The 23,897-nt window shown below is 44.3% G+C and overlaps 2 protein-coding genes across 6 annotated transcripts in view; one reads left to right on the forward strand and one right to left on the reverse strand.

The window, feature by feature from the left end:
• The window catches only part of SGSM3 (small G protein signaling modulator 3), a 44,242-nt gene extending 37,357 nt beyond the window's left edge, over positions 1 to 6,885 (forward strand). For all 4 annotated transcript variants that reach the window (XM_063133573.1, XM_063133572.1, XM_063133571.1 and 1 more), the window contains 9 exons: positions 1,671 to 1,725; positions 1,976 to 2,025; positions 2,698 to 2,850; positions 3,088 to 3,158; positions 3,755 to 3,803; positions 4,085 to 4,170; positions 4,417 to 4,539; positions 5,214 to 5,274; positions 5,568 to 6,885. In XM_063133573.1, coding sequence (XP_062989643.1) covers positions 1,671 to 1,725; positions 1,976 to 2,025; positions 2,698 to 2,850; positions 3,088 to 3,158; positions 3,755 to 3,803; positions 4,085 to 4,170; positions 4,417 to 4,539; positions 5,214 to 5,274; positions 5,568 to 5,651 — 732 coding nt within the window. In that variant the 3' untranslated portion in view covers positions 5,652 to 6,885. The remainder of the gene's footprint in view (positions 1 to 1,670; positions 1,726 to 1,975; positions 2,026 to 2,697; positions 2,851 to 3,087; positions 3,159 to 3,754; positions 3,804 to 4,084; positions 4,171 to 4,416; positions 4,540 to 5,213; positions 5,275 to 5,567) is intronic.
• Positions 6,886 to 8,362: 1,477 nt separating this feature from the next.
• MRTFA (myocardin related transcription factor A) overlaps positions 8,363 to 23,897 on the reverse strand; it is a 48,319-nt gene continuing 32,784 nt past the window's right edge. The window contains exons 5-15 of one of the 2 annotated variants that reach the window (XM_063133569.1): positions 22,121 to 22,282; positions 20,900 to 21,075; positions 20,404 to 20,556; positions 19,073 to 19,326; positions 18,173 to 18,344; positions 16,645 to 17,754; positions 14,914 to 15,009; positions 13,157 to 13,321; positions 11,605 to 11,775; positions 11,251 to 11,311; positions 8,363 to 10,474 (exon numbers count right to left, since the gene is read on the reverse strand). In XM_063133569.1, the coding sequence (XP_062989639.1) occupies positions 9,963 to 10,474; positions 11,251 to 11,311; positions 11,605 to 11,775; positions 13,157 to 13,321; positions 14,914 to 15,009; positions 16,645 to 17,754; positions 18,173 to 18,344; positions 19,073 to 19,326; positions 20,404 to 20,556; positions 20,900 to 21,075; positions 22,121 to 22,282 (3,032 nt within the window). In that variant the 3' untranslated portion in view covers positions 8,363 to 9,962. The remainder of the gene's footprint in view (positions 10,475 to 11,250; positions 11,312 to 11,604; positions 11,776 to 13,156; positions 13,322 to 14,913; positions 15,010 to 16,644; positions 17,755 to 18,172; positions 18,345 to 19,072; positions 19,327 to 20,403; positions 20,557 to 20,899; positions 21,076 to 22,120; positions 22,283 to 23,897) is intronic. The other variant, XM_063133570.1, reaches the window with a different exon arrangement.

Raw genomic sequence — 23,897 nt, forward strand, 5'->3', positions numbered from 1 at the left:
GGAGAAGGAGAAAGAGCAAGGCCTAGACATAATTACATAAAACAAATTAAAAAGTTGGGGAAATTGGCTATGCATATGTGAACCTGAAAAGTCTTGCATAAGACAAAAAAAGAGAATAATTTCTGAAGCTCAATCTGTATATTGAAACACGCTAGAAAGATGGCTGGGGGGATGGATGTAAATCTGAATTGATTAACTGGTCAGCTGTAGCTCGAACCCTTTTGATTCTTGTCTTTTATGGATCATTAGTAAATGTCAGTCTCCTCAATCCAAGACAGGCACATGGAGACTTTATTAGGCTGGACATGTAGGCAGAGGTGATCCAGTGGACATTGTTTACTTGGACTTCCAAAAGGCTTTTGATAAAGTCCCTCAACAAAGACTCCTGAACAAACTTAGCAGTCATGGAAGAAGACGAGAGGTCCTCTTATGGATCAGTAGCTGGTTAGAGAACAGAAAGCAGAGAGTAGGAATAAACGGTCAATTCTCGCAATGGAGGGAAGTAAATAGTGGGGTCCTACAGGGATCGGTATTGGGACCAATTCTTTTCAACCTGTTCATAAATGATCTGGAATTAGGAGCGAGCAGTGAAGTGGCTGAGTTTGCCGACAGCACCAAATTATTTAAGGTTGTTAAAACACAAAGGGATTCTGAAGAGCTCCAAAAGGATCTCTCCAAGCAGGGAGAGTGGGCATCCAAATGGCAGATGCGGTTCAATGTAAGCAAGTGTAAAGCGATGCACGTTGGGCAAAAAAAACCTAACACCAATAGGATCTCAGCTGGCGGTGACTGAACAGGAAAGAGATCTTGGGATTGTGGTGAAAATGTCTTGATGAAAATGTCCACCCAGTGTGTGGCTGCTGTAAAGAAGGCAAACTCCATGTTAGGCATTATAAGAAAAGGAATCGAGAATAAAATGGCCAGTATCATACTGCCTTTATATAAATCTATGGTGTGACCACACTTAGAATAATGTGTACAGTTCCGGTCGCCACACCTAAAAAAGGATATCATAGAGCTGGAAAAAGTGCAGAAAATGGCAACTAAAATGATTAAGGGGCTGGAGCACCTCCCCTCTGAGGCAAGATTACATCAACTGGGATTGTTTAGCTTGGAAAAAAGGAGGCTAAGGGGAGACATGATAAGAGGTGTACAAAATTATGCATGGTATGGAGAATGTGGATACGGAGGAAGTCCTTCTTCACACAGCACATAGTTAAATTATGGAACTCACTACCACAAGATGTAATGATGGCCACCAATTTGGATGGCTTTAAAAGGGGGTTGGATAAATTCCCGGAGGCGAAGGCTATCAATGGCTACTAGCCCTGATGGTTGTGTGCTATCTCCAGTATTCGAGGCAGTAAGCCTGTGTGCACCAGTTGCTGGGGAACATGGGTGGGAGGGTGCTGTTGCACCATGTCCTGCCTTGTTGGTCCCTGGCCGATGGCTGGTTGGCCACTGTGTGAACAGAGTGCTGGACTAGATGGGCCTTTGGTCTGATCCAGCATGGTGCTTCTTATGTTCTTATGTTTATGTGTCAGTGAAGCAAAGTAGAAAATGGAAACCAGCTATGGCTCTATAAGCCTTTTTGCTCTTATGCACTATTGTTTGCCCCTCTTTTCCTCTCCAGTTTATTAAGTCACTGTCCCTTCTTTCAATTCCTGTAGATCATCTCCCAGAAGGATGAGCACTGTTGGGTTGGTGAGCTGAATGGCCTCAGAGGTGAGTGTAAATGGGATGTGTGAAGTTGGATTTGTGAGTAGAAGCTTCAACTGGTGGCAGTGCAATGGTGTCCTTGCTCCAAATATTATTTTAACAAAAATATTAACTGAGGGAACTACTCTCAAAGCTCATGTTACAAATATTAATCTATCTATTTATTTAATTTCTATACCGCTCAATAGCTGGAGTTATTTACAGGCTGCTATCAAACTAGCCTCTTATCCTTTGTTCTTTCTCTGATTTTTAATAGGTTGGTTTCCTGCTAAGTTTGTGGAGGTCCTGGATGAACGGAGCAAAGAGGTAAAATTTCCTCCTCCATATTGGAGTCTGGTTCTGCCTAATGCCATCACCCTTCACTGTTCCTTGGGTTCATGTTTTAGCTTGACACAGCTTGCAAACAGCGTATCGATGGTGCTAATGCCAAGAAACTAATTCTGAATAGATGCACAAAAGCTGGGTGGGTTCATGGGTGTGAGTGGGCATCTTGTGGAGGAAAATGCCCTACCTGTAAGTACTCCAAAAGAAGTAGGCAATATCATTATTCCCACGACCGAATAGGAAAGGTAGAGCATATAAAAATGGTATAAAAAAGGTAGAGCATTCAATAAATTTGTAGCTACGCCAGGAATGAATTAAATGTATGGGAGGAGCCAGTTTAAAACAGAAGTCTTGTCAACTAATTTGAAGGGTAGGGGCTGAAAAGGTGAGTAAGGGTAAGTCTTGAAAAATAACAGTTTCATTCATATACTTGTTAGTTGGATGAACACAGCTTGCATTAGCAGGATCCTGTGCACTTTACTGCATTCTTCAGTCATGTGGGCTCTACAGTTGCATGGAGATCCACCCATAATATGGTGGAGCACATATGTGATACAGCATCTGTGGTACAGATCTGCTTATCATGAATTCCTTTATGTTGGCTGTGACCCCTTTCTGAAGTGTTAATAGAAGCTGCAATCTTGTCCCTCTCAGTATTCCATTGCTGGAGATGACTCTGTCACTGAAGGTATCACGGACTTGGTACGAGGGACGCTCTGTCCAGCCCTCAAGGCCATATTTGAACATGGGCTGAAGAGGCCTTCTCTGCTGGGTGGACCCTGCCACCCCTGGCTCTTCATTGAAGAGGTAAGAGTGGCAGTTGGTGTCTGTAGGGTCTCTGGGAAATACAGGAGAAATCATGGTCCTCTCTAGAAATCTGTAAAGCTGGAGTGCAGGGAGGCATTTGGGAGGGTGATCTTTTTGGTGACATGCTATAAGTAGTTGTGGCAGGGCAAAGCATGCATGGGTTACCTTCAAAGTAAGAGAGGCAGAAGTATTAATAACATTTGGATCAGAGTTTGTATGTGTGTACGCTTTCTTTAGGCTGCTGGGCGTGAAGTGGAGCGAGACTTTGACTCCGTGTACTCTCGTCTTGTACTCTGCAAGACTTACAGGTAAAGCTTTTCACTTCACATTAATGAGTTATGTGTTTCTTGTCAACCAGGTGCCCCTCCTAGCAAAACCTTTTTCTCTTGTGATGTTTTCGCACAGTTCAAGTAATCACATTACTGATGTGCCTGCTGCAGAAATGCCTTAACAAAGGTGCCTCTTGTTCTTAGAGTGGTCTTCAAAGTGTTATAAGCTTGTGGATGTGTCTTTTCCTAGCAGATGGATCATCTGTACTGAAACCTGCAAGGAATGCTGAGAATCTGTGTTGTAGGGAACTGTTGCTTCCATTGTGTAAATGACGCTGAGCAGGGCAAGCAACTGGCCTAGTTCATACAGGTTTCTCTCATGGGTTTGAACCTCTTCTAGCCTAAGGGATGAATTCCATTTGAGATGAACACTTGGAGACCTCTTTCCAGTGGTGGCAAAGGCAAAAGGGTGTGGAAATGGGAATGGGAAAAACTGCAAAGATACTGAGACACCAACCACCAGTGGTTAGGGAAAAGGGGGCATAGCTTCTGGGGAACACAGAGGGCCAGCATTTATCCTGGGCTTGAGGTCCCATATTACTGGTACATCTGGGCCTGTTATTTTACCGTTCTAGGTTGGATGAAGATGGAAAAGTGCTAACGCCGGAAGAGCTGCTTTATCGAGTGAGTACACTATTCTGGTTGCTGAGTCAGGCACAGCAGTCCACCAGAAGGCTTTATGAAGAGGCAAAGCAATCTGCTTTCTCTCTGCCCCTTCATGTGATCCTATGAAAAGCCCAGAGGACTGTGCCAGTCTTTCCCAGGAAGTGGCATTTGATATAGGCCTTTCATCCCTGTTGTTTCTACGGGCCAATGCTGTGGGTGGAATGAAGCTGGCATGTAATTTTGAGTTCTGGCTCAAAGGGAAGAGGTGTTGCCCATAGATCTTGTTTTTTTCCTGGCAGGCGGTGCAATCCGTGAACATGTCACATGATGCAGCACACGCTCAGATGGATGTGAAACTTCGTTCTCTCATCTGTATTGGACTGAAGTGAGTCTCCCAGTTTGGTTTCCTTCAGGGCTGCTTTTGTTATCACAATACAGGAGGCGGTAGTGATTTGGATCACACTTTTTTTAGAAAAGGTTGTTTAGCGTGTCCAACAATTTTGTATCCTTTGCCATGCTAAGGGCCATGCGGTCTCTGGTTCAACCTTTTAAAGATTGTCTTGTGTGGTTCTTGTGTGGTGGGAAAACGTTTTCTGTGTGCCACTAACTTTTCCTGTATCTTGTTCTCCAGTGAGCAGGTGCTGCATCTGTGGCTTGAGGTGTTGTGCTCCAGCCTGCAGACAGTGGAGAAATGGTTCCACCCCTGGTCGTTCTTGCGCAGTCCTGGCTGGGTGCAGATCAAGTGTGAGCTCAGGTGGGTGGAATGTCCTTTCTCTCTTCCACATTGTTATACCACCAACCCTACCCTACCACTAAGCCACAGCCTGATGTAGACAGACGGGGACAGTGCAACAGAGCATGGATGTTGTGGGGAGGCCCAGACCTATATAGAACTCTTCACTGTTTCCCCATAGCCACTATTTTTAAAACACAGGCCTCCTCTCTCCCTCTCTCCCTCCCGCAATCCAGTTTTATTCTTTGTTTGTCCATTACACACATCCCACCCAGATTGGACCATTTTAATGGTCCAATTTCCTTGAAGATTTGTGGCAACAGAATATGATAAACAAGAATTCCAAAAAACTGTATGTATCAAGTACATTTTTAGTGCAATAACAGAATAAACTAAATACAAGCAAATGTATCTGTAGTATTTGATTATGGCTGCAGTGTATGCACAGCTTTCCTTTCAGATTCTTAATTGCCCCATCATTACTGGCCTACCAACAGGGCCCATAAGATCTACTTGTTTTTCTTGGCCTGTAATTGAATTAGGATTTTAATGGGTATTGGTTATTTTTCATTGTTCTATTATATTTTGCAGTTTTTAATTTAGTAGTGTGCTGCCTTGGTAGGATTTATCCTAAAAAGTGGCTTGTAAACATTTTAAATAAATTAATAAATAAATGCTGGTATGTTCTTTTACAGAGTTCTCAGCAAATTTGCCTTCAGCCTCTCTCAGGATTGGGAACTTCCCATAAAAAGAGAGGTGAGTGTGTCCCGCAGCAGATCCTGGATTCTTTCCCCACTCCCTCGATAGTAAGCAGCCCTTCAGTTACTGTCTTTTCCCATCAATCCTGATTTAGGGGCTGGGCTAATTCCTCCCATCCCTATTTGCACTGGAGTCTGAGGCACAGATGGGCTTGTCTTTCCGTTACTTGCCCTCAACCCTTCCCTCCTCATAGCTAGTGTAGCTCTGGGCCCTGCACCGGAGAACATATACATTAGCCACAATTGCTGTAAGTATTCAATGACTATAGCTTTTTGCTTTATTATTTGTAGGAGAAGGAGAAGAAACCACTGAAGGAAGGAGTTCAAGACATGCTTGTGAAGCATCACCTCTTTAGCTGGGACATAGACGGCTGACTGCTTGCTAGGCTTGGACTACTTAGATGGCATCAAACACTCCCCTCCCAGCCAACTTGTTGTCCCTTCATGCATTGTACACCCTGGCCAACCTGTACCCTCTCCAGTAGTCTTTTGTTCATTGAGGGATTTCTATTATAATCTGGTAACAGCTTGCCCTAGCAAATGGGCAAGAGCACATTTAAGAGAACAGGGGTGGTACTCCAATGTTCAAGCCCTGGCTGTCCAGCTTTCCTTCTTCATGGTGTCACTAACTTGATTGTGCAGAGCATGTATGCGCATAACTCTAACTCATGAGTACCACATGGGACCAGTAATCACTTAAAGCTGAGACATGAAGGTCCAAGCAAAAGGTAAGGAAAGTCAGTGATAATTTGGTTACAAAGTTTTATAACCAGACAAGAGAAGCATAACAAGAGGCAGAGGGATCCCCTAAATATAGCCAGTCTAGCTGTTACATTCTGTTCAAGAGAGGAGTTTGATGGCTGGCAAGCTCCTCTGAAACTTACTTCACCTGTAATGGTAAACTTATTGTCCTACATAGAGCTAATATGTGAAGCAAGTAACAGAGAAAGAGAATGTGATTCTTGACTTGTCTTTCCAGGTGCTACAGTGCATGAATGGCTTTGGTACTGCCACAAAGTGCCTAAAATGATGGGCTGGTAACTGCCTTGGTTGTTGTGAAGGATGGTGGCAGCAGTAGCCTGTCCTTTAATTCTGGTTGCTAGCTGAACAGAATCAATTTTAGCCCAGAGCAGATTTTTTTTTAAATTGGTAACCAAAAGATGTAAATTATATCCAGAAATTGCTGTATATTTTGACATATCTTAGAGCAGGAAATGGATTCAGGACTGAGCTGGCTCAGGGAGACAACTACAGCCTCTGTTCTATCTGAGGAAGATAGCAGAGACTGCAGGATAGGAGCACACAACTTGCTGCATGGTGGCAGCACAATTGAGTGCAGGTAATAATGAAAGCACTGGTTTGGGGAGCACAATCAAATCATTTAACAAAATGAGATTCTGTGTCATTTTGGTTTATAAATAAACTGCACATTTTGTGACTGTGTCTAAGACAGATGGGGAAGTGGGACTGATCTTTCATATGCCTTTAGCCTTATTTCTGTTTATCTGAGCTATGGCAGTATTAATGCTTGGGAAGGAATAAGAATAAACACTGCTGTGCTAGTAACCCTAGGAATTTCATATTAAGTAAAAGGTTGATCAGCCTTGTAGATGTTGTATTATTAATGGTGTAACAGTACTATCATACCTTGTAGAATATTCTGCCTGAGACTTGGGCAAGAGCAAATTACAACGGGAGTGGAAAAAGCAGCCCTATTTCCCACAACATACAGGGAAGGGTGGTGAAACACCCAGATACTAGGACAGATGTAGCTATGCCCAATGCTGGCAGTGGAGAATAACTTCTCGTCTAAATTATAACAGTGTGAAGTGACTCTTCATTACGCTGTTGAATGCCTTTGCTATATTTTCACCATGGCACGTATAGGGTATCTATAATGCCATGACCAAAGATGAGATGTACAAAGATGCTAGAACACAATTTTTTTTAATAAAATGGATTTTTCAAATATCTGTAACTGAAAAAATAATTTGATTTATCCATTCTCTCCCCAGGTAACTGCTCATTCCATACCCTTTTCCAGTTGCATGTTCACTCTAGGTCCAATACTTCAGCACTGCCTACTAAGCCTCTTAATTGTGCTGATAACTCTTTTCATTGATGCATAGTGGAAGAAAATGTGCGTGGAAATCAAATACAAGTTATACAATTAGTGGTTATCAGCAGACGAATGAGTACATTCAAACTAGAGGCAGATCTGTTGGCTCATATTTTACTGTATAGATATCAAAGGCGAATTTAGGGAACATACTTAAAAAAGAAGAGATACTATTTCATACACTGGAGAAAAACTGACACTAGTGTAATCCCAATTATTTTCCCATTCCATGAAAGAGTAATATACCTACAACGGGCCATGTACCAAACAAGGCCTGGCACCTTTTATTATACTCAACAGTAGTGTTCTGTCAAAGATGTTGCCTTCCTGTCATTTTACACTAAACTAGGGTGAGATGTAAACCGTTTCAAAGCCAGGAAGCTATGTGGTGAACGTATGAACCCCTCCTACTGATAAAGCTGCCCTGACTTGGCCAATGAGTATCATAAAATCTGAATGCATTCACTTCTGTTAGTATGAGAGTAGAACCAAGATGCTCTCCCCAAACCAGGTGCTTCACCCACCCACCCACCACCCATTCCTGAAGTGGGTTTAATATGCTTTACACAAGTCTCCTGCACTATGACTAATCCCAAATCAAGCTCCAACTTTCCACACCACCCACAATGTGATCGATATGATTAGTAGTAGGTCCTGGAGAGAATACAAAAGATAAACTACCTATAGCAACTCTTAGCAACCTAGCTTCCATTAAAAAAACAGTGATTTTTTTTCTGAATGAAATAAGCTTCACATACAGTTGGCCATTCTAGAACATAACTGTAATAATCTCTTCAAGATCAGTCCATTCATCATAAGAGGTAAAGGATATGTTATAATCTCTATAACGTGTAAGAGAAACAGAAGTGAAGGGGCTCTTGGAATCTTACGAAATGAGAAAAACCTGCTCCCTTTGTGGGGAGAAAGGCAGTGCCATCAGAATGTTAACTACATATTTTTAAGGGGGGGGGGGGAGAGAGGCTAATGGGAGTATGATTTCCTTTGAGTGACATGTGCAATAAGGCTAAACTGGCAGTCCAAGGACCAAGTCCTCTTCCACACCAAACCACAGGCTAAAATAGCAACTCCCCAACAGTTTATCACAGAAAAGGAGGAGCTAAAGGGAAGTACAACCACCTAACCGGGTGAGTTAACTTCATTTGCTTTCTAAAACAAAACATTTTACAGAGCTATATACAGAAATTTTACCAGCTATAAATGAAACCAGGTATCAAGAGGCAAGACACAGCAGCAGAGACTATGGCTACAATGAATTTCCTCTGTGCAGTGAGACATGCAACTCTTCAGCAAGCAGCACCAAATCTTTTTGCCTTGAGAGGATGTTGGTGTTCATGCTCTCCTAGGCCCTTTTTGATTAAAACTGCTTCTTGTGAAAGAGCTGTCAGCAGCTGAGCTCTCCAAAGGGAAGTGCAGCCACAACCCCTTACATGCAGTGACTTATAGTAGAGACCAGGCTTTCCCACGACACCAACCTCCAGCAAACAGGAAGCTACATTTCAGATGCAAGAACCTGTGGGAAAAGTGGATGAACTTTAAACCAAACAGCATGGTCATTAGGAACAGCAGCATAGCACAGCTCAACAGCTTATGCTGGCTACATGTCAATTCATCTAAGGGCCAACACTTCTCAGAACTCCACTTCAAAACTTCAGATTCTAGGCAACTAGGTTACAGGCAGGGCTACTAAAAGAGGAGGCAGTAGAGCAATTATAGGAGGCTGCAAATATCATCCCTGATGCAGCTGTCTTGATTCATGGCCAACAGTGCTCAGGAAAGGAATTTCAGCTAGGTAAGATACCAAAGCCAGGATTCAGCCACCTGTTTTAGTATGGCCAAGCCAGGAACAAGGATTACATGCAGGAATCAACAGCAAGCCAAGGGAAGATGGCGATTATCTAAGCTCTGGCACACAACTCGGGCTTGGCTTTCTGGCCAAGTAGAAAGCACCTACACTATGGCATTATTAGGGGAAAGCTTTTGGAATAGGGTGCCTGTACCAGTAACTGAGGATAGTAGCAGCCTCAGTCCTGTACACATCCTCGTCCCTTGCTTCCTTTTCCAGAAGCAATCCGCATCCCTTACAACATCGCGAAATTAAGTTGTTTAAAAAAATGTTTCCTAACTAGGCAGAATCAGGTCCAGCACAGAGGCCTGACTCCTCCAGTGATTTCTTCTAAACAGCTCTAGATTCTTGGCCTCGAACTATACCCCCAAACTCAGCCAGATTGTTTACCTGTGGAGGACAGTCAACAGTCCATGCTGAAAACCTCCAAATATTCATACAAATCTGATGTGGCCATTGAATACTTGGGGAAAGAGCATCTCTCATCCTATCACTGGCCATGAGAAAGGTGGTAGCTTGCCTGAGATTGACATCACTGAAGACATCTGAAGAGATTCAGAAGACATCACTGGTGTTTGCCCTTGACTCTAGCTTCACAAAAGCTGGTTAAAATGGGGGTTCTTTAGATGCAACTTTCACTTAAGCTCCCACCCATATCCCACACCCACCTGTACCACTCCCTTCAGTCTGCATGCTCAGAGAGCTATAAGCAAGAATCCCAGTGCAGCTGCAGATCATGTCCATCAAGGAAGTCTGTGGAGAAGAGGCTAGGTGTTGCAGTACTGAGTGGGGTGAGGCTCATCACCGGCCCTCCTGACAGCTCCAACCAATCCATGCTGTCCAGGTTAGCCTCTGCCAGGTCCAAACTTGGTCCCCCAGTAGGCTCAGGGGCAAAGTGCAATTCTGATGTGTCCATAGGGGAAGATGGGTGGTCCAGGATAGCTGAACTGCTTAGCATCTCACTGTAGAGGTCAATTAGGGACAGAGGCTCAGGTCCATCGGGGCCAGCTGTCAGCAAGGGAAGGCCGGTGCTGCTCTCCAGGAAGTCTTCCAGCCTACCTGCTGGGCTGGAATTTAGAGAATTGGTGTGGCCCATGGACACCTGCAGGGGGAGCTCTGAGGAATGGTGGCTGCTAGATGGAGAAGGGCATCCTGGGGCAAGAGCAGTCTCTTTCCTAGCTGGGGAAGACTGCTCCTTGAATTGAGCTGAAATTTCTGCAAGACAAAAATAACCACATTTAAATCCATTGACACTGCCAATGTTACTAACTGCATTCCAACACTGCAAGGCACAGTTAGTCGTCCCTAGCCATCTTGAAGGCACTGCAGTTACTGCACTTATCCTGCATCCAGACAAACTACCAACACTGTTGAAGGTGACCCTGCCACACTTAAATCTGTGAGGCGATACTAATGCATCTTTTAGCGTGAAGTAATCGAAGTCTATAAGGCAGTGGTGAGCAACCTTTTCAGGGTTGCCAGCCAACTTGCCTCTGGAGCCCGACTCCACTCACTGCTATCCTCTCTGCCATTGGCTCTCTGCCTCGCTCTCAGGTGCACATGCAAGCCCAAAGGCCAAACCACAGAGGGCAGCATGTGGGGTTTCCAAGGGTTGTTCTAAGTGCCACACTCTGTCGTTGGGTTGCATGTACGCCTCACCGGTCCTGCTCTTTACAACAGCAGTGGCAATGCAGGGAGAGCGTCAGTCGCCAAAGTGCCTGACTGCCTTCAGACTATTCTCAATCTGCAGCAGCACTCGTTTCTCTGGCGGCGGTGAGGTAGGGGCGAGGGTGTTGGGCATTGCACAGACGGAGGGCAAGGGCTGCATGGGGTCCGTAAGCTGCCTACCTGTGTTCTAAAGGAAAACCGCCCCTTCCTAGTTGACTTTGCATGCAGGCTCACTAGTGTATTGTTTGAAACTGCTAGCCTCAATGCTGAAGAAGCCACAGAAAAATAAAACCAAAAGCCCCTCATATAAAAGCCCCTCTTACCTCCATGTTCAATTAAAATGTCGAACAGGTCATCCATTTGCTGACTTGAGCAGCCGTTCTCCTAAAAAAAGAACGGAACGTCCTCGTTTAGATATCGCGCTCAACAGCAATGCAGCAACTTGGGCTTTATAACTTGCATCACTGTGTGGCCAAACCATTCATCCAGCACCAGACATGTCCATGTCAACAAACAAGCAGGACACCTACATCCACATCCTTGGTATGAATGCACTTAGTCTCTGGCAGAGCCCTACCTCCAACAAAAGGAAAATAGCTAACCCCAAGGAGGCGATTCCGCTCCTAGCACATTTGCCTGGCTGAACCACCATAAAGCGCTTTCCTGATTTCTCTCACCTCGGGGGGCTTGGGCTGCTGCTTCACTGCCTCTTCATAACCTGGTGGTTCTTTCATCAACACTGAGGAGGCAGGGAGAGTGAGAGGTGGTGGAGTACCAAAAAAGCTCTGCTGCTCAAGGTCCATCTGGGATGGAGACGGAGGAGCTGGAGAACCTGGTTGTGAAAGCAGCTGTGAAATAGAAAGAAAAATGGCAATTAACATCCAAATAGTCTTCTGAAATAAGCCATTAATGTGCTACCTAGATGTACAAATCCCCATGTTCAGCTCATTCTCAGTGGAGCCTCTGATGCAACCTCTCCTGATTCACTCTACAGGGGCCCCACGGCCACTTATACCACCCAATGCCTTCATGGCACCATCGTCAAGAGTATGTAGTATACAGCTTGTAGGTCTCTTCCAGCTCCTCATGGACTTGCTTCACCCAGGAAGCTCTCTACCTCTGCCATGCAGCAATTTATCTGTGGGCCAGATGGAGTCCACTCATTCATCACATGATGCTTCTTTAAGCCTGTAGACCATGATTTAAGAATACTCTGAATAGAAGCAACCCTAATTCCCACCTCAAGACAGGGAAGGGACACTACTAGATATGGCAGGACTAATCTTGGCCATTTGCTTTGCAATGTTCAGTTAGCCCATCCTGATTTTCCTCTTCTCTCCCCACACCTTTTTCGTTTTTATCATGTCTACTAGATTGTGAGCCTGCAGGCAGGGCCTGTCTTATTTTTCGAACAGTGCTTAGTAAATGTTAGGCAGCAGATATTTTATTGACATCTAGCACAAAGGGATACTAAGGCAGGCAAAACTGAAATAAGCATTTCCACGATGTCATATGGTGGACCATTCAGATAGCAAGTAAAAAGAATGCACAGTGGTTACTGCTGGACCGGTTTTCAAAAAGGCTACAGTTCTAATAAAAGTTAAGTATCTTCTTAATGGGTAGCAGGGCTGAGCAAAATGTTTACCCATAAATGTTTCTGGGATGAAAACGAAGCTTCTCCCCCTTTATCATATTTTTTGCACTTTGCTGCCTCTTTGCAGCTGTGGCACCAATCTTACTCTTTAAAGGGGGCTTCTTGAGGGAATCTGAGATTGCATACACACTATGATGACATTATGTTGTCAAGCAGCTAATGTAATGATTTTGCAAAGCTAAAATCAGACTGCAGGCAATACTTCCTGCCATCAGTCTGAATGGGTATGTGAGTTTTCATTCCATTTTATAGCCCACCCCCAAACAATCAATGAAAGAGTGTGCTCACTGTGCATGGGGCCATTTTTTTCATGAAACATCCTCCACCCAATCGTTGCTTCAGCTCAGCCCTAACTGTTAGGTATGAAAGCCTGTAAGAGCGGTGGACAAACAAAATGTATAGATATGCTTCTAAATACCTCCCCTTAACCTAAATGGAATTTCATCCAGAACGTCATATTTCTTCCTCTCAATGTGGCAGAGGAGGCACATTCCTAGAGGCCTGGCCTGTAACCCCTCTTGGATCCTGGTCCTCAGGGTATTCTGGTGCTCAGTGGGGCTTGCTTGACAGGGTACCTTTTTTGGCATACTGGACAGGCCAGTTTTGCCAGGAACACTTGTTTTCAGGGGTCCTTTGTGGAAGCCATTCAAGAAGAAGGGCTGCAAGTTGGGAGGTGCAGAAAAAGACAGGACTGTCTGAGGCAACTGCCCAGTGACCATCTGCAGGCCTGGCTTCTGACCCTAGAAAGAGGCATAAGGGAGAAGAAACAAAATGTAACTGTCAGACTCTGACTGGCACAAAGAACTTGACTCCATAGAGGGAAAAATCCTCTTTGGTGGCTTGTAATGTCACACTTCAGGAATGATCCCTCAACAACCCAGCAGAACTGAGTATAATTCTTAAAAGAGGGGATTCTGTGAAACATGAAAATGACATATTTGGCTTATTTTATTCTGATTGCATCGTTTGGGTTTTCACAGGGCAGCGCCTGGCATCCTTGGGCAGCTGTCAGTCTCAAGGCCCTCTGATGAAGCTTTCCCTAAGCCCATTTAAAATCTATTTCCAGCCTGGCTCTCAGCATTGGCCATCTGGTTCTGGCCACCCTTTTATTTTCCGATGATGCCCTGATTGAACATGGCTCGTGGGCATTGTGGGAAATGTAAATGGTAGCTAGATCCAGATGCCCAGTGCTGCTCAAAGCATTGACACAGCAGTCAGGCATGTCCAGCACAGGACACTGGCCTTAAAGGGGAAAATCCACTACAAGATACTTTGCACAAAGGGCCTCCTCTGCCCCAGAACTGGCCCTGGGTTTTCATGTAATTCAGAATATATTGAGAAGGACTAGGATGGTAAAGGAAAAGCAGATAAAAACATGGGGACCAGGGGTAGCCACAATTTTATTTTTATTTTAAAAAAGGAAGGCATGTAAAAATAAATATAAAAATATATAGGATTCAAAACCTATAGGATTCGTATTGCAAAGAAAGCCAGTTAGAATTTCTTCACAGACTTCTAATTCAAATTGTTTGCTAGTCACAAACTAAACGAGACCAATCTGAAGAGGTGCAAACTGCAATTTGCTGTCTATTTAAATGGGTCTAAATGTGTTTCAAATGCAAGAGACATTCACATATCATTGTGGGAGGGTACTTATTTCCCCCTCATACTCTTCAAAGGGAGAAGGGGCAGAAAAAATGTGTGTGCAACAACATAAAATTGCTGCATGTACAAATGTCATCTATGTCGCGTATGCATGCAAAAGCCAATGTCCCTTTACCTTTCCTCCCGCAACTGAATGGCTGCCATTCATCCTTATATGGGTGGGGGTGGAAGCACTTCACTTGAGATGCCAATGCATAGGGGTGTGTGCGTGTGTGTGCGCAGGGCATCAAAACCTCCTCTCACTCCTCCACTGACACCATGAGGGGGGAGCATGTCCCCTCCTTTCCCTTCTGAAGGGTTGCAAGGCCAAACACAGCCTCAAAGCTTGACTACCTAAATTGTACAGCTGATACTGCTGGCGCATCGTCACTGTCATTTCCACTTACTAAGGAATATTTAAAGCCAGATAATGTGCACAGCATTCTCCTAGCACTTGAGCAAACTCCTTCCAATGCGTTATCTGGCGCATTCTGCCCTGACTTGCGCTCGTGCAGAGCCAGGCTGTAGGTGGTGGTAGTGCTTTGAGAGCAGCTCTCTGAGAAGGACCTCACGCACTGCCAGGTCTGTCACTCAGGAGCCAGTCTGTCATCTATCAGGCTTCCTTTGTCTCCTTTGCCACCCACTACACAATGCAAACTGTTCGGAGGCCAAACAGGTGTTCAGCTACCTTCTCGACGGGCTCACTCCGTGGCGGCTGCAGAGACGACTGGGAGCTGCTTACAGGTTGTTGGATGGATGCTTTCGTCGGTGGAGATGACACTCTCTGAGAGAGGAAGAGATACTGTTAGGGGTTTAATACGTCCCACCCCTGAAAAGTCCATCTTGAGAGCCCCACACTAGACATCGTGGCATGGGCAGTGAAGGGAAGGAGTGCAGCAGGGGAGTGGAGCAGCTGTGCAGAGGGATGAACTAGTGGAGAAGGGATGTATTCATAGCAGAGTGGGTGGGAAGCAGTGGCACAGGGAGCAGAAAAACCGGGCTTGTAAACCAAATGGGGTTTCTAGGTTTTGGAGAGTGGAGAAAAAGATGTAGCTGACTAGGGCTCAATAATGATGGCTGCCACCACCATCGGGGCAACTATGAATTTAATTCTGGTCAGCAGCCTCCAGCAAGAAGCAGCAGTGGAAATTTGCTCGAACTCTAAAAACAAAACAAAATACCTGCTGACATTTTAAAGTAGGTTGTCAGACCAGTCTCTGCTGCTGAGTCACTAATCCTGCTGTGCCCCCCAGTCCTCCAAATGACTTACTGAAAGGGGTGTGTGTGTGTGTGTGTGTGTAAGGGTGGGATGAACACTCCAATTGCTCAGTGGAAAGATAAAGGCACTTTCAGTATATGCCTCCAGACTAGCAGTAATTATCATTAGCTAGCAAGTTCAATTTGTGGACCCCATAAGCTGACGTAGTACATTTTTTAAAAACTGCACAATTTCATACTGTATGAAACACACTGGTTTAACTTATTGAGACCAGCTACCAATAGAAAAGGAGAACTAATAGCTATGAAAATGCCTGCTAGAGGTTCTTAACTGACTTCTTAACTGTGATCATGAACTGGGGTAAGGTTTGCATACATTTTAAAAAGCACCATTCCCAATCTCTACTTCCCATATTCTCAGGGATTTATAATCATGGAACCAGCGAGTTAGAAGGGATCTTGGAGATCATGTAATCCAACCTCCCTTTAATTTTTGCCACATTATATCTAGCCACTACTGCAGCCTCACTGCTGAAGCCCTCCAGTAGTTAGTTCGCGAACTTCACAGACTGAAATATGGCTAAATACGGACGTCTTATTAACATATGAAGTTCAATAAGGGTGAATCAGACCACTGGTACATCAAGCCTAACACTCTAACTGGCAATGGCTGTTTTCATACCTGGAGATGCCAGGACTGAACCTTGGGCTTTCTGCACGGAAAGCACCTCTTCTATCACTCTGCTATAGCCCTTCACAAATCTACTTGGGCAGGGACTAGGGAGGCAGGTGCCTTTGCCACAAGTCTCTTTGTTGTTCCTCTACCATACAGTGGCTCTGTTCAGAGTCCCTTGGCTCCTTTCCCAGTCCTGCCAGCTGGGAATATTTTTAAAACTGGAGGTGCTACCAGTTGAACCTGGGGCTCTCTGCATGGGAAGCATGTGCTGGACCACAGAAAAGATCGAAATGATGAATTTCATTAATTAGTCAATGTTGTACCTAAAGAGGATCCCTCACTGTCCTTTGTAGTGATCCCTTTGCCCTGAAGCATGGCATGCCACCATAGTTTCCACAATTCCGAGCTCTGCAGGAATGAACACTATTCATTTAGAAATTAATGTGATGGCGTTTGTTCATTTTTTGAATGCCCTCCTCTCGATAAAGAGCCCCAGCTCCAGACTGCCGCTGCATGTATACCTACCCTCAATGGCAATGAACTGCTCCCCACTTTCTCCTGAGGCGAGAGGCGCTGCCTCTCGGCATTCTGATTGGTCACCGTGAGGACTATGTGAGTGCCAGTGGAATCTGTGATGAGGGTAGGCGGAGGGGCTCCCTTCATGAGGTCACCGAATCCTCCACCTTGCTGGCCAAGGAAAAAACTTGAGGTCTGGCATGATGGCTCAGTTTCAGCAGTTGGCATCTCCTGCTTCACTATCACTGCTTTCTTTGGCACTGAGCTTGCATCTGAGGTGTCCATTTGGCTAGTGGTCTGTGTGGGTTTTAATTGGTCAGTTTGGCAGATGGGCTGCCCTGTAGACTGGCAACTCACAAAGCCCTTTTCACTCTTAACATGGGTGCCAAACGCTGGCGGCTCAGGGACTGCAATTGCACTCTCTTCTCCAAAAGCCGTGGCTGGAAGTGGCTGCTGGGACCGCTTCTCCCTCTCCAGCTGCAGCTTCAGCATCTCCACCAGCTGCTGCTTCTGTTTCAGCATGCGAGTCAGCTCCTCAATCTGCTTGTCTTTCTCTTGCAACATCTGGTCTTTATCCTGGACCTCCATGTCTTGTCTGCTGCTGTTGCTGACACAGGAGTCTGCCCTTGACATGGGATTTGTGCCACACGTGCTGCCTTTGGAGCTTTCTTCCTTCACCAAAAATTGCACTGGCGAGGCCTGCAGGGTGAGCTGGGTCAGAGGAGATGTCACCATCTCCCCAAAGGCATCCCCGCTGGTCGAATTCTCGTCTCCAGCACTCATCAGTGAGCGCTCAGAGGGGGTAGGTGAAACGGGAGGAGTTGAGCCTGTGCTACCAAACTTCATCATGCTATTGCCAGTGACTGTAGCCACAACAACCTCTGCTGAAGTAATGCCTGCACTGACCAGTGCAGGGCCAGTACTCAGCCTGGCAGCTGGGAAGGCTACCACCACTTCAGCAGCCTTGGGGAGAATTGCAGTATTGGGCTTTGGGGTGTTGATTGCTCGGCCAGCTGCACCGTTCTGCTCTTGATAGGCCTTGAGCCGCTCAATTAGATCTGTCTTGGTACCCGACACAGGCAGCGCCCTCAATTTCAACTCTTGCTTCAGCTCTGCCACCTAACATGAAGGGTTAGAATCCAGTTAAAAGCTCCATTAGCCAGAAGTCCAGGACAATCCTGTTTACAAGAGCTAGTTCAATTCACAACAGGAGGCCAAACCCACAGCCCTGAAGGACAATCCCCTCCAATTCCAGCCACCTTTCTGAAAGTTCCCTAATATTTACCACATGCCACTGAGCCCACAACCATCAGCCCCAGAGATCCACCCACAAAGCACAAAAATGTATACAATCATTTGCTCTCAATACCAACATCAATATTTATTTCAGTGCTAATAGCAATAATCACTTATTTTAATGAATTTACATCCCGCCTTGCTTTAAAAAAAACCCCGCTCATAGCTTTTCATATGTTAAAATATTCATATCCCAACTTCCTGACAAAAAATCCAAGGTAGCCAACAAATGCTTGGTTACCTTCATGTCATCGAGATTAGCAGGGAGGGCGCCTGGCTTGCCCACCGGAGCACTGCTGTTTTGTCGCATCAACCCGTTGGAACTGGAGGAGACCGAAGAGGCGCTGCTGGCAGCAGTGGAGAGGCTCCGCATGGCCGGGGCATTACTGCCACTCTGCTGCTCTCCGGGAGGCCTGAAGGGGGAGGAAAATGGGGGCTGAGCAGCGCTAAGTGCAAGCGAGCGATGCAACCTCCTGTTCCCCACTGCTGCTCAGATGCTACATTCTGACTACTTTTCAATAACGGGCCAAACTGACCACCTGCCCTCAAGGCAGAACACAATGCAAATGACTCAGTGGTTGCTGGGGAATTTCATCTCGACAGCCTCCGTGTGTGCTCTTCTTGACTGCCTATATATTTTTTCCTACGAATCTTATATGTCTTATATCAGATTCATACAATTGGAAAGGGAATATTGAATTCACATCAGATGAGTACTGATTATCTAACACTGAGTAGAGCCAATTAAACAGCTGGGGGAGAAGGCAGAAGGGTTTAGAAGACTTCTCACAAAGCCACAGTCAACCATTTCTGAAATGCTTACCTAAATATTTTGAAACTACTGACACTAAGCTCTTCCTTATCTTGACAACTTTTGAGCTGTCACAAGTACAACTGCCACATTCACACAACAAGCTAGTTCTAAAATTTGCAAGCTATGGCCCAATCCAAATCAATATGTTTGGGATATGGAGAAATATGATATATGAGCGATGTCTCTGCAGAATGAGAGGATGGATGATGATAAAACATATATTTTGATGGCGCTGAAAAGATAGCTGGATAACTTCAGCTTTGCTAAAACAGGAATCCTGCGAAATGGAGAAGAAACCAAGAACAAAAACCAAGACGCAACCCGTACTTTGGTGGAGCTGGTAGGATGGTCTGATAGTTGTAGTGCTGTTGCTGTTGCTGATTAAGGATCTGGAGCTGCAAGAAGAGCTGCTGTTGCTGAAGGATTTTGGCATAAGATGAATCCATGGGAGGAGCTCCTTTGTCCTGCTTTTGGTCCGGCGGGATATATTGGTGATATTTCAGCTTCTTGACTTTTGGTTTCGGTTCCTTAGATTTTTTGCTGCGCTGGGACTTCTCACATGAGGACTTAGACTGGCTTTGCTATTTGAAGTGAAAAAAACAGATGGATCAGGAAAGGGTGGGAGTCCGATAAGAATAAAGAATGCCAATGCTGAGACAGTAACAATTGGCTTTTGCTGGTGTGATCCATATGGTTGTTTCAATCACATTGACCCTCCCTAATAAATGTATAGATGCACCTCAGAAAGAGATGCAGCTGCCTTTTCACTCCAACTTCTTCAGCAAGAAAATGCAAGCCAATTATACAACCATACAAAATGCAGTCTGGGAAAGGGCAGCTCAGACACCAATATTTGACCTTTTACAGGTTTTTCTGTTTGTTTTAATAAAACCACCACCCACAAATTGCCACATATATAAGATATGGAATATTTATGATCCTTCTACCAATAGCACAGTAGGCTCCAGAGTACACTGAATTTATAGAAAAATAAAGGGACTGCTATAGCAGGGAAAACATTGACCTCTATTGTTTCCTAAGAGCAGGGATGGGGGAACAGGCCCATGGGCCAAATGGGCCTTGCTCCTGAGTAGACATACCTGGAATTGAGCTGTGGCTTGTATTCTTGGTGGGGAAATGTCTAAATCAGTACGAATTCCATCTAGCCATGCCCACTTTGCTTTGGCTCTGCCCCCTGTACACTTAGCCCTGACCACTGCTGAAATGCACACCCACCCACCCCAAACCCTTGTCAAACTGGAATTTTGTCCCTGGGCTGCAAAAGGTTTATCATACCTGCTTAAGAGCAATGGTCAGCAACTTGTGGCCTCCAGATGTTTTGGCCTAGAACTTCCATGATTCCTCACCGTTGACTACGTTTACTAGGGCTGATGGGAGTTGTAGACCAAAACAGGTTGTCCACCCCGGCTGTATGGTCTAAAGGCAGTGAACAGGATACTCACATTCCTAGGCTTAATCCCCCTCTTAACTAGTTGCTTTTTAAATGAAGTCAATGCTCAAGGAGAGATAGATCTTGAATGGAATTATAAAAGCTATTGGTGATCAAGACTCAGTATTTCCCACCCAGTCTTAAAACGTACCCATAACAGGTTGGATTCCTTTACTAATATCCATTTTAACCCCACTATAAAGAGTACCTTTATTAGGGTTGGAAGTGGTTTGGCAACAGGAGTAGCAATTCCATTGGTGAGACTGGGAGGCACCGGTGGTGGTGGCAGGGGGGTTGGAGTCTGCTCAGACAAAAAAGGTATCTCACTGGAGTCTGTACTGATCCGTAACTGACACACAACCTGCAAAAGAAAGTATGAGATGCACATGCCCAGTAATACATCTATACCTCTTACTCTTTTCATTTCAGCCAGAAGACGGAGTACACAAAACCTTCTATCAAGATTAGTTTTCAATATAAGGTTCTTATTCGTTCATTTTCTTCACAAAGTAACCCAATGTAGAGGATTTGACTACTACTATTTCAAGATAGAGAGATCAAGTGTTTTTGCTGCTATTCGCCACAAATTCCTTTGGAATTCACATCTTGCAGAGGGCTTTTTTCCCTCAAGGAAAATGCGCCTATGATGCCTGAGTGCCGTGAGACCATAGAGTTCAATAAGAGCCAACATTTCACATTCTCACCTGAGCAGGGGATGCCACAGTGGGGGTGGGAAGTGACTCGCCAACTCGAGCCTCCATTGGGGATGGCACAGAACCCTGGGATTCATGGCTGGCCGGCTGTTCTGGAGACAAGGCATCACTGCTGTCCTCATCAAAGGAGGAATTATCTGCTACCTTTGGGTAGTTTACTTGACCTACTGAAAATAAATGGAAGTCCGTTCACTAAACAGCAGATGGTATGATGTCAATGAAATCTACCAGGAGCCACTTCTGGACCACTCTGAAGTCACACAAGAAATTTGAGATAGCGAAAAGCAGAAAAGCTTTAGGTCTTTTTTTTCAAAATGCTTTACTTATCATTACCACCAACTGGTTAAGAAGAATGAACAGGAATGTATTTTCTCTGCAAGGGCAACTACAGCAAGTCTTGGGTTGTATTCAGTCTGAAGGCTTACTGAACAGGAGGAAAAAGCACTACCAATATACCAGTTTTTTAACTGATGTCAATGTAATTTATGTAAAAGGAATTGTTTTCTTAGAATCAAAAACAGGATACAACCTTAGGTTTAAACAAAAGACTCTTTCAGCACTACCAATAGAGTGGCAGCTGTCCTACACATTCCTTATGTTTGCTATCACAACTCAAAAGGAAGAAATCTCTTACATAAAACTGTAAGGCCTGAGTGCTAATATTACTTATGGTTTCTATTTTCTATATCCCTCCCCAAAATATCCCTATACTTCCTTACAAGAGCCTTCCTATGAAAAGAGGGTGCAGGGAGAAAAGAAACTTCTTCAATTAGAAGAAGAATTGTCCAATCATGAGACTATGACAGGAGCAGAAGATAAAACCAGCCACCTGGAGTTCCTTTATGCCAGGCTCACAGCACCTCCTCACCTACCCACAAGAAGATTTATGTTGTCTTATTGCTATTTCCCAGCCTGCCTTTCTGGCCAGGGGATAACTCTTGCACACCACACTTCTAAGAGGGCCCAAATTCTGCTTTTATTCTTATCTCCCATCAGCTCTATAATTTCACTTATTTCCCTCCCCCCACCCACAATTAATGTAGGATCCCTTAGTTTGTGCACCTTAGGATTTTAACTGAAGCAACTATATAGGATGAAAAATTAAACATTGTTTTCCATAGTCCTATCCAAAGGATGCATAATGGGACTTTCTAGCATCCTGCCATTGAATCCATCACATACAGGCAGACCTCCACTTGCCACTAGCCTTACCAATGATGGCTTCCTTCAGGCTAGATTCCACTGGCAGAATGTTCTTCTCTACCAACTCCATGGGACCTGGCCGCTGAGCAATCTTCTCATTGAGATCATCAGCAAGTCTGGCCCGCTTCAACTTCAGCTGCTTGGCCTGAAGGGAAGGTTCAGCAGAGGTCTCTGTTCGGGGTAAACAACAAAAATAAGATCACTTCTCAGTTGCATAACCTGTATTCAGAAACTTAGCTTCCCCCAATAAATGAATGCCTCCCACCAGAACAGCAGCCCTACTTGTTAACAGCTCATATAACTGAAGTTGTTTTGGGGCTGCCTTTTAGGTGTAACAATCTTGAGAATCAAAATGTCATGAAAAAGAAAGAAAGAAAGAAAGAAAGAAAGAAAGAAAGAAAGAAAGAAAAAAAGTTGTTCGGGGAAATTTTCTAACTTCTCTCAAGGAAACCTAATGTGGCCTGTAAAAGGAAACCCACACTTAATAGGAATCACAATGTCATAAGAATGGTTCAGACCAAAGACCTATATAGTCTAGCGTAGCACCCTTCCACTCATGTTCCTCAGCAACTGGTATTGAGAGGCATACTGTCTCCAATACTGGAGGTGATATATAGCCATCATGAGTAGTAGCCTTTGATAGCCTTATCCCCATGAATTTGTCTAAACCCCTTTAAACCCATCCAAGTTGGTGGCCATCAGCCCTAACCAGCACAGCCAATGGTGAGGGATTATCAGAGTTGTAATCCAAAAACATCTGATTTTGTTCTGACTTTATACTGCTAGTTTTACCCTACCCTGTGCCTGTTTGGTGCATTCTCTTTCCCTCCTTATTGTTTTATTATGATTTTATTAGAATGTAAGCCTATGCAGCAGGGCCTTGCTATTTACTGTTTTACTCTGTACAGCACCATGTACATTGATGGTGCTATATATATAAATAAATAAATAAATAAATAAATAAATAATGGAGAGCCACCTATTTCCAATCCCTGGTTTACATCATTCTGTACTGACCATTTATTGCTACTCTTTGCTTTTTGTTCTTTAATCAGTTATTGATCCATACAAGTTCCTCTTTCTGCTCTTATCCCATGATTGCTAACTGCTCAGAAGTCTTTGGTGATGAATACTGTCAAAAGCCTTTTGAAATTCCAAGTAAACAATGTCTACTGGATCACATGCTTGTTGACACACTCAAAGAACTCTAAAATATTAGTGAGACAGGACTCACCGTTCCTGAAGCCATGTTGATCTTTCTTCAGTAAGACTTGTCCTTCTATATGCTGCATAATTTTATCTTTATCTTTAATAACCTTTCCACCAATTTACCTGGAATAGAATTAAGCTAACCAGACTGTAATTTTATGGAACCCTCTTGGATTCCTTTTTTAACAAATGATGTTTCATTGGTGACTTTCCAATCCTCTGGGACATACACCTATCAGAAACATTCTATATATTTTTGACGGAAAATTAGCAATTTCACATATGAGTCCTTTAAGAATGCTTGAATGGATACCATTTGGATCCACTGATTTGTTTATTTTCAATTTTTCAATAAGGTCTAGAATGTTATCTCTTGCCATCACTATTTGCCTCAGTTCTCAAACTCCCTTCTGGAAAATGTCAATTCAGGCATCAGTTTCTGCCCTACATCTTCTGCAGTGAACACAGGCTTAATTCAATCATTCAGCTTTCCTGCAATTTCAGTATCCTCCTTTTTTTCTTTTAATACTCCAATGGTCCTGCTCCTGATATATATATATATTTTAAATGTTATTAT

This window comes from Elgaria multicarinata, chromosome 9 (genome assembly GCF_023053635.1).
Source record: "Elgaria multicarinata webbii isolate HBS135686 ecotype San Diego chromosome 9, rElgMul1.1.pri, whole genome shotgun sequence".
NCBI lineage: Eukaryota > Metazoa > Chordata > Lepidosauria > Squamata > Anguidae > Elgaria > Elgaria multicarinata.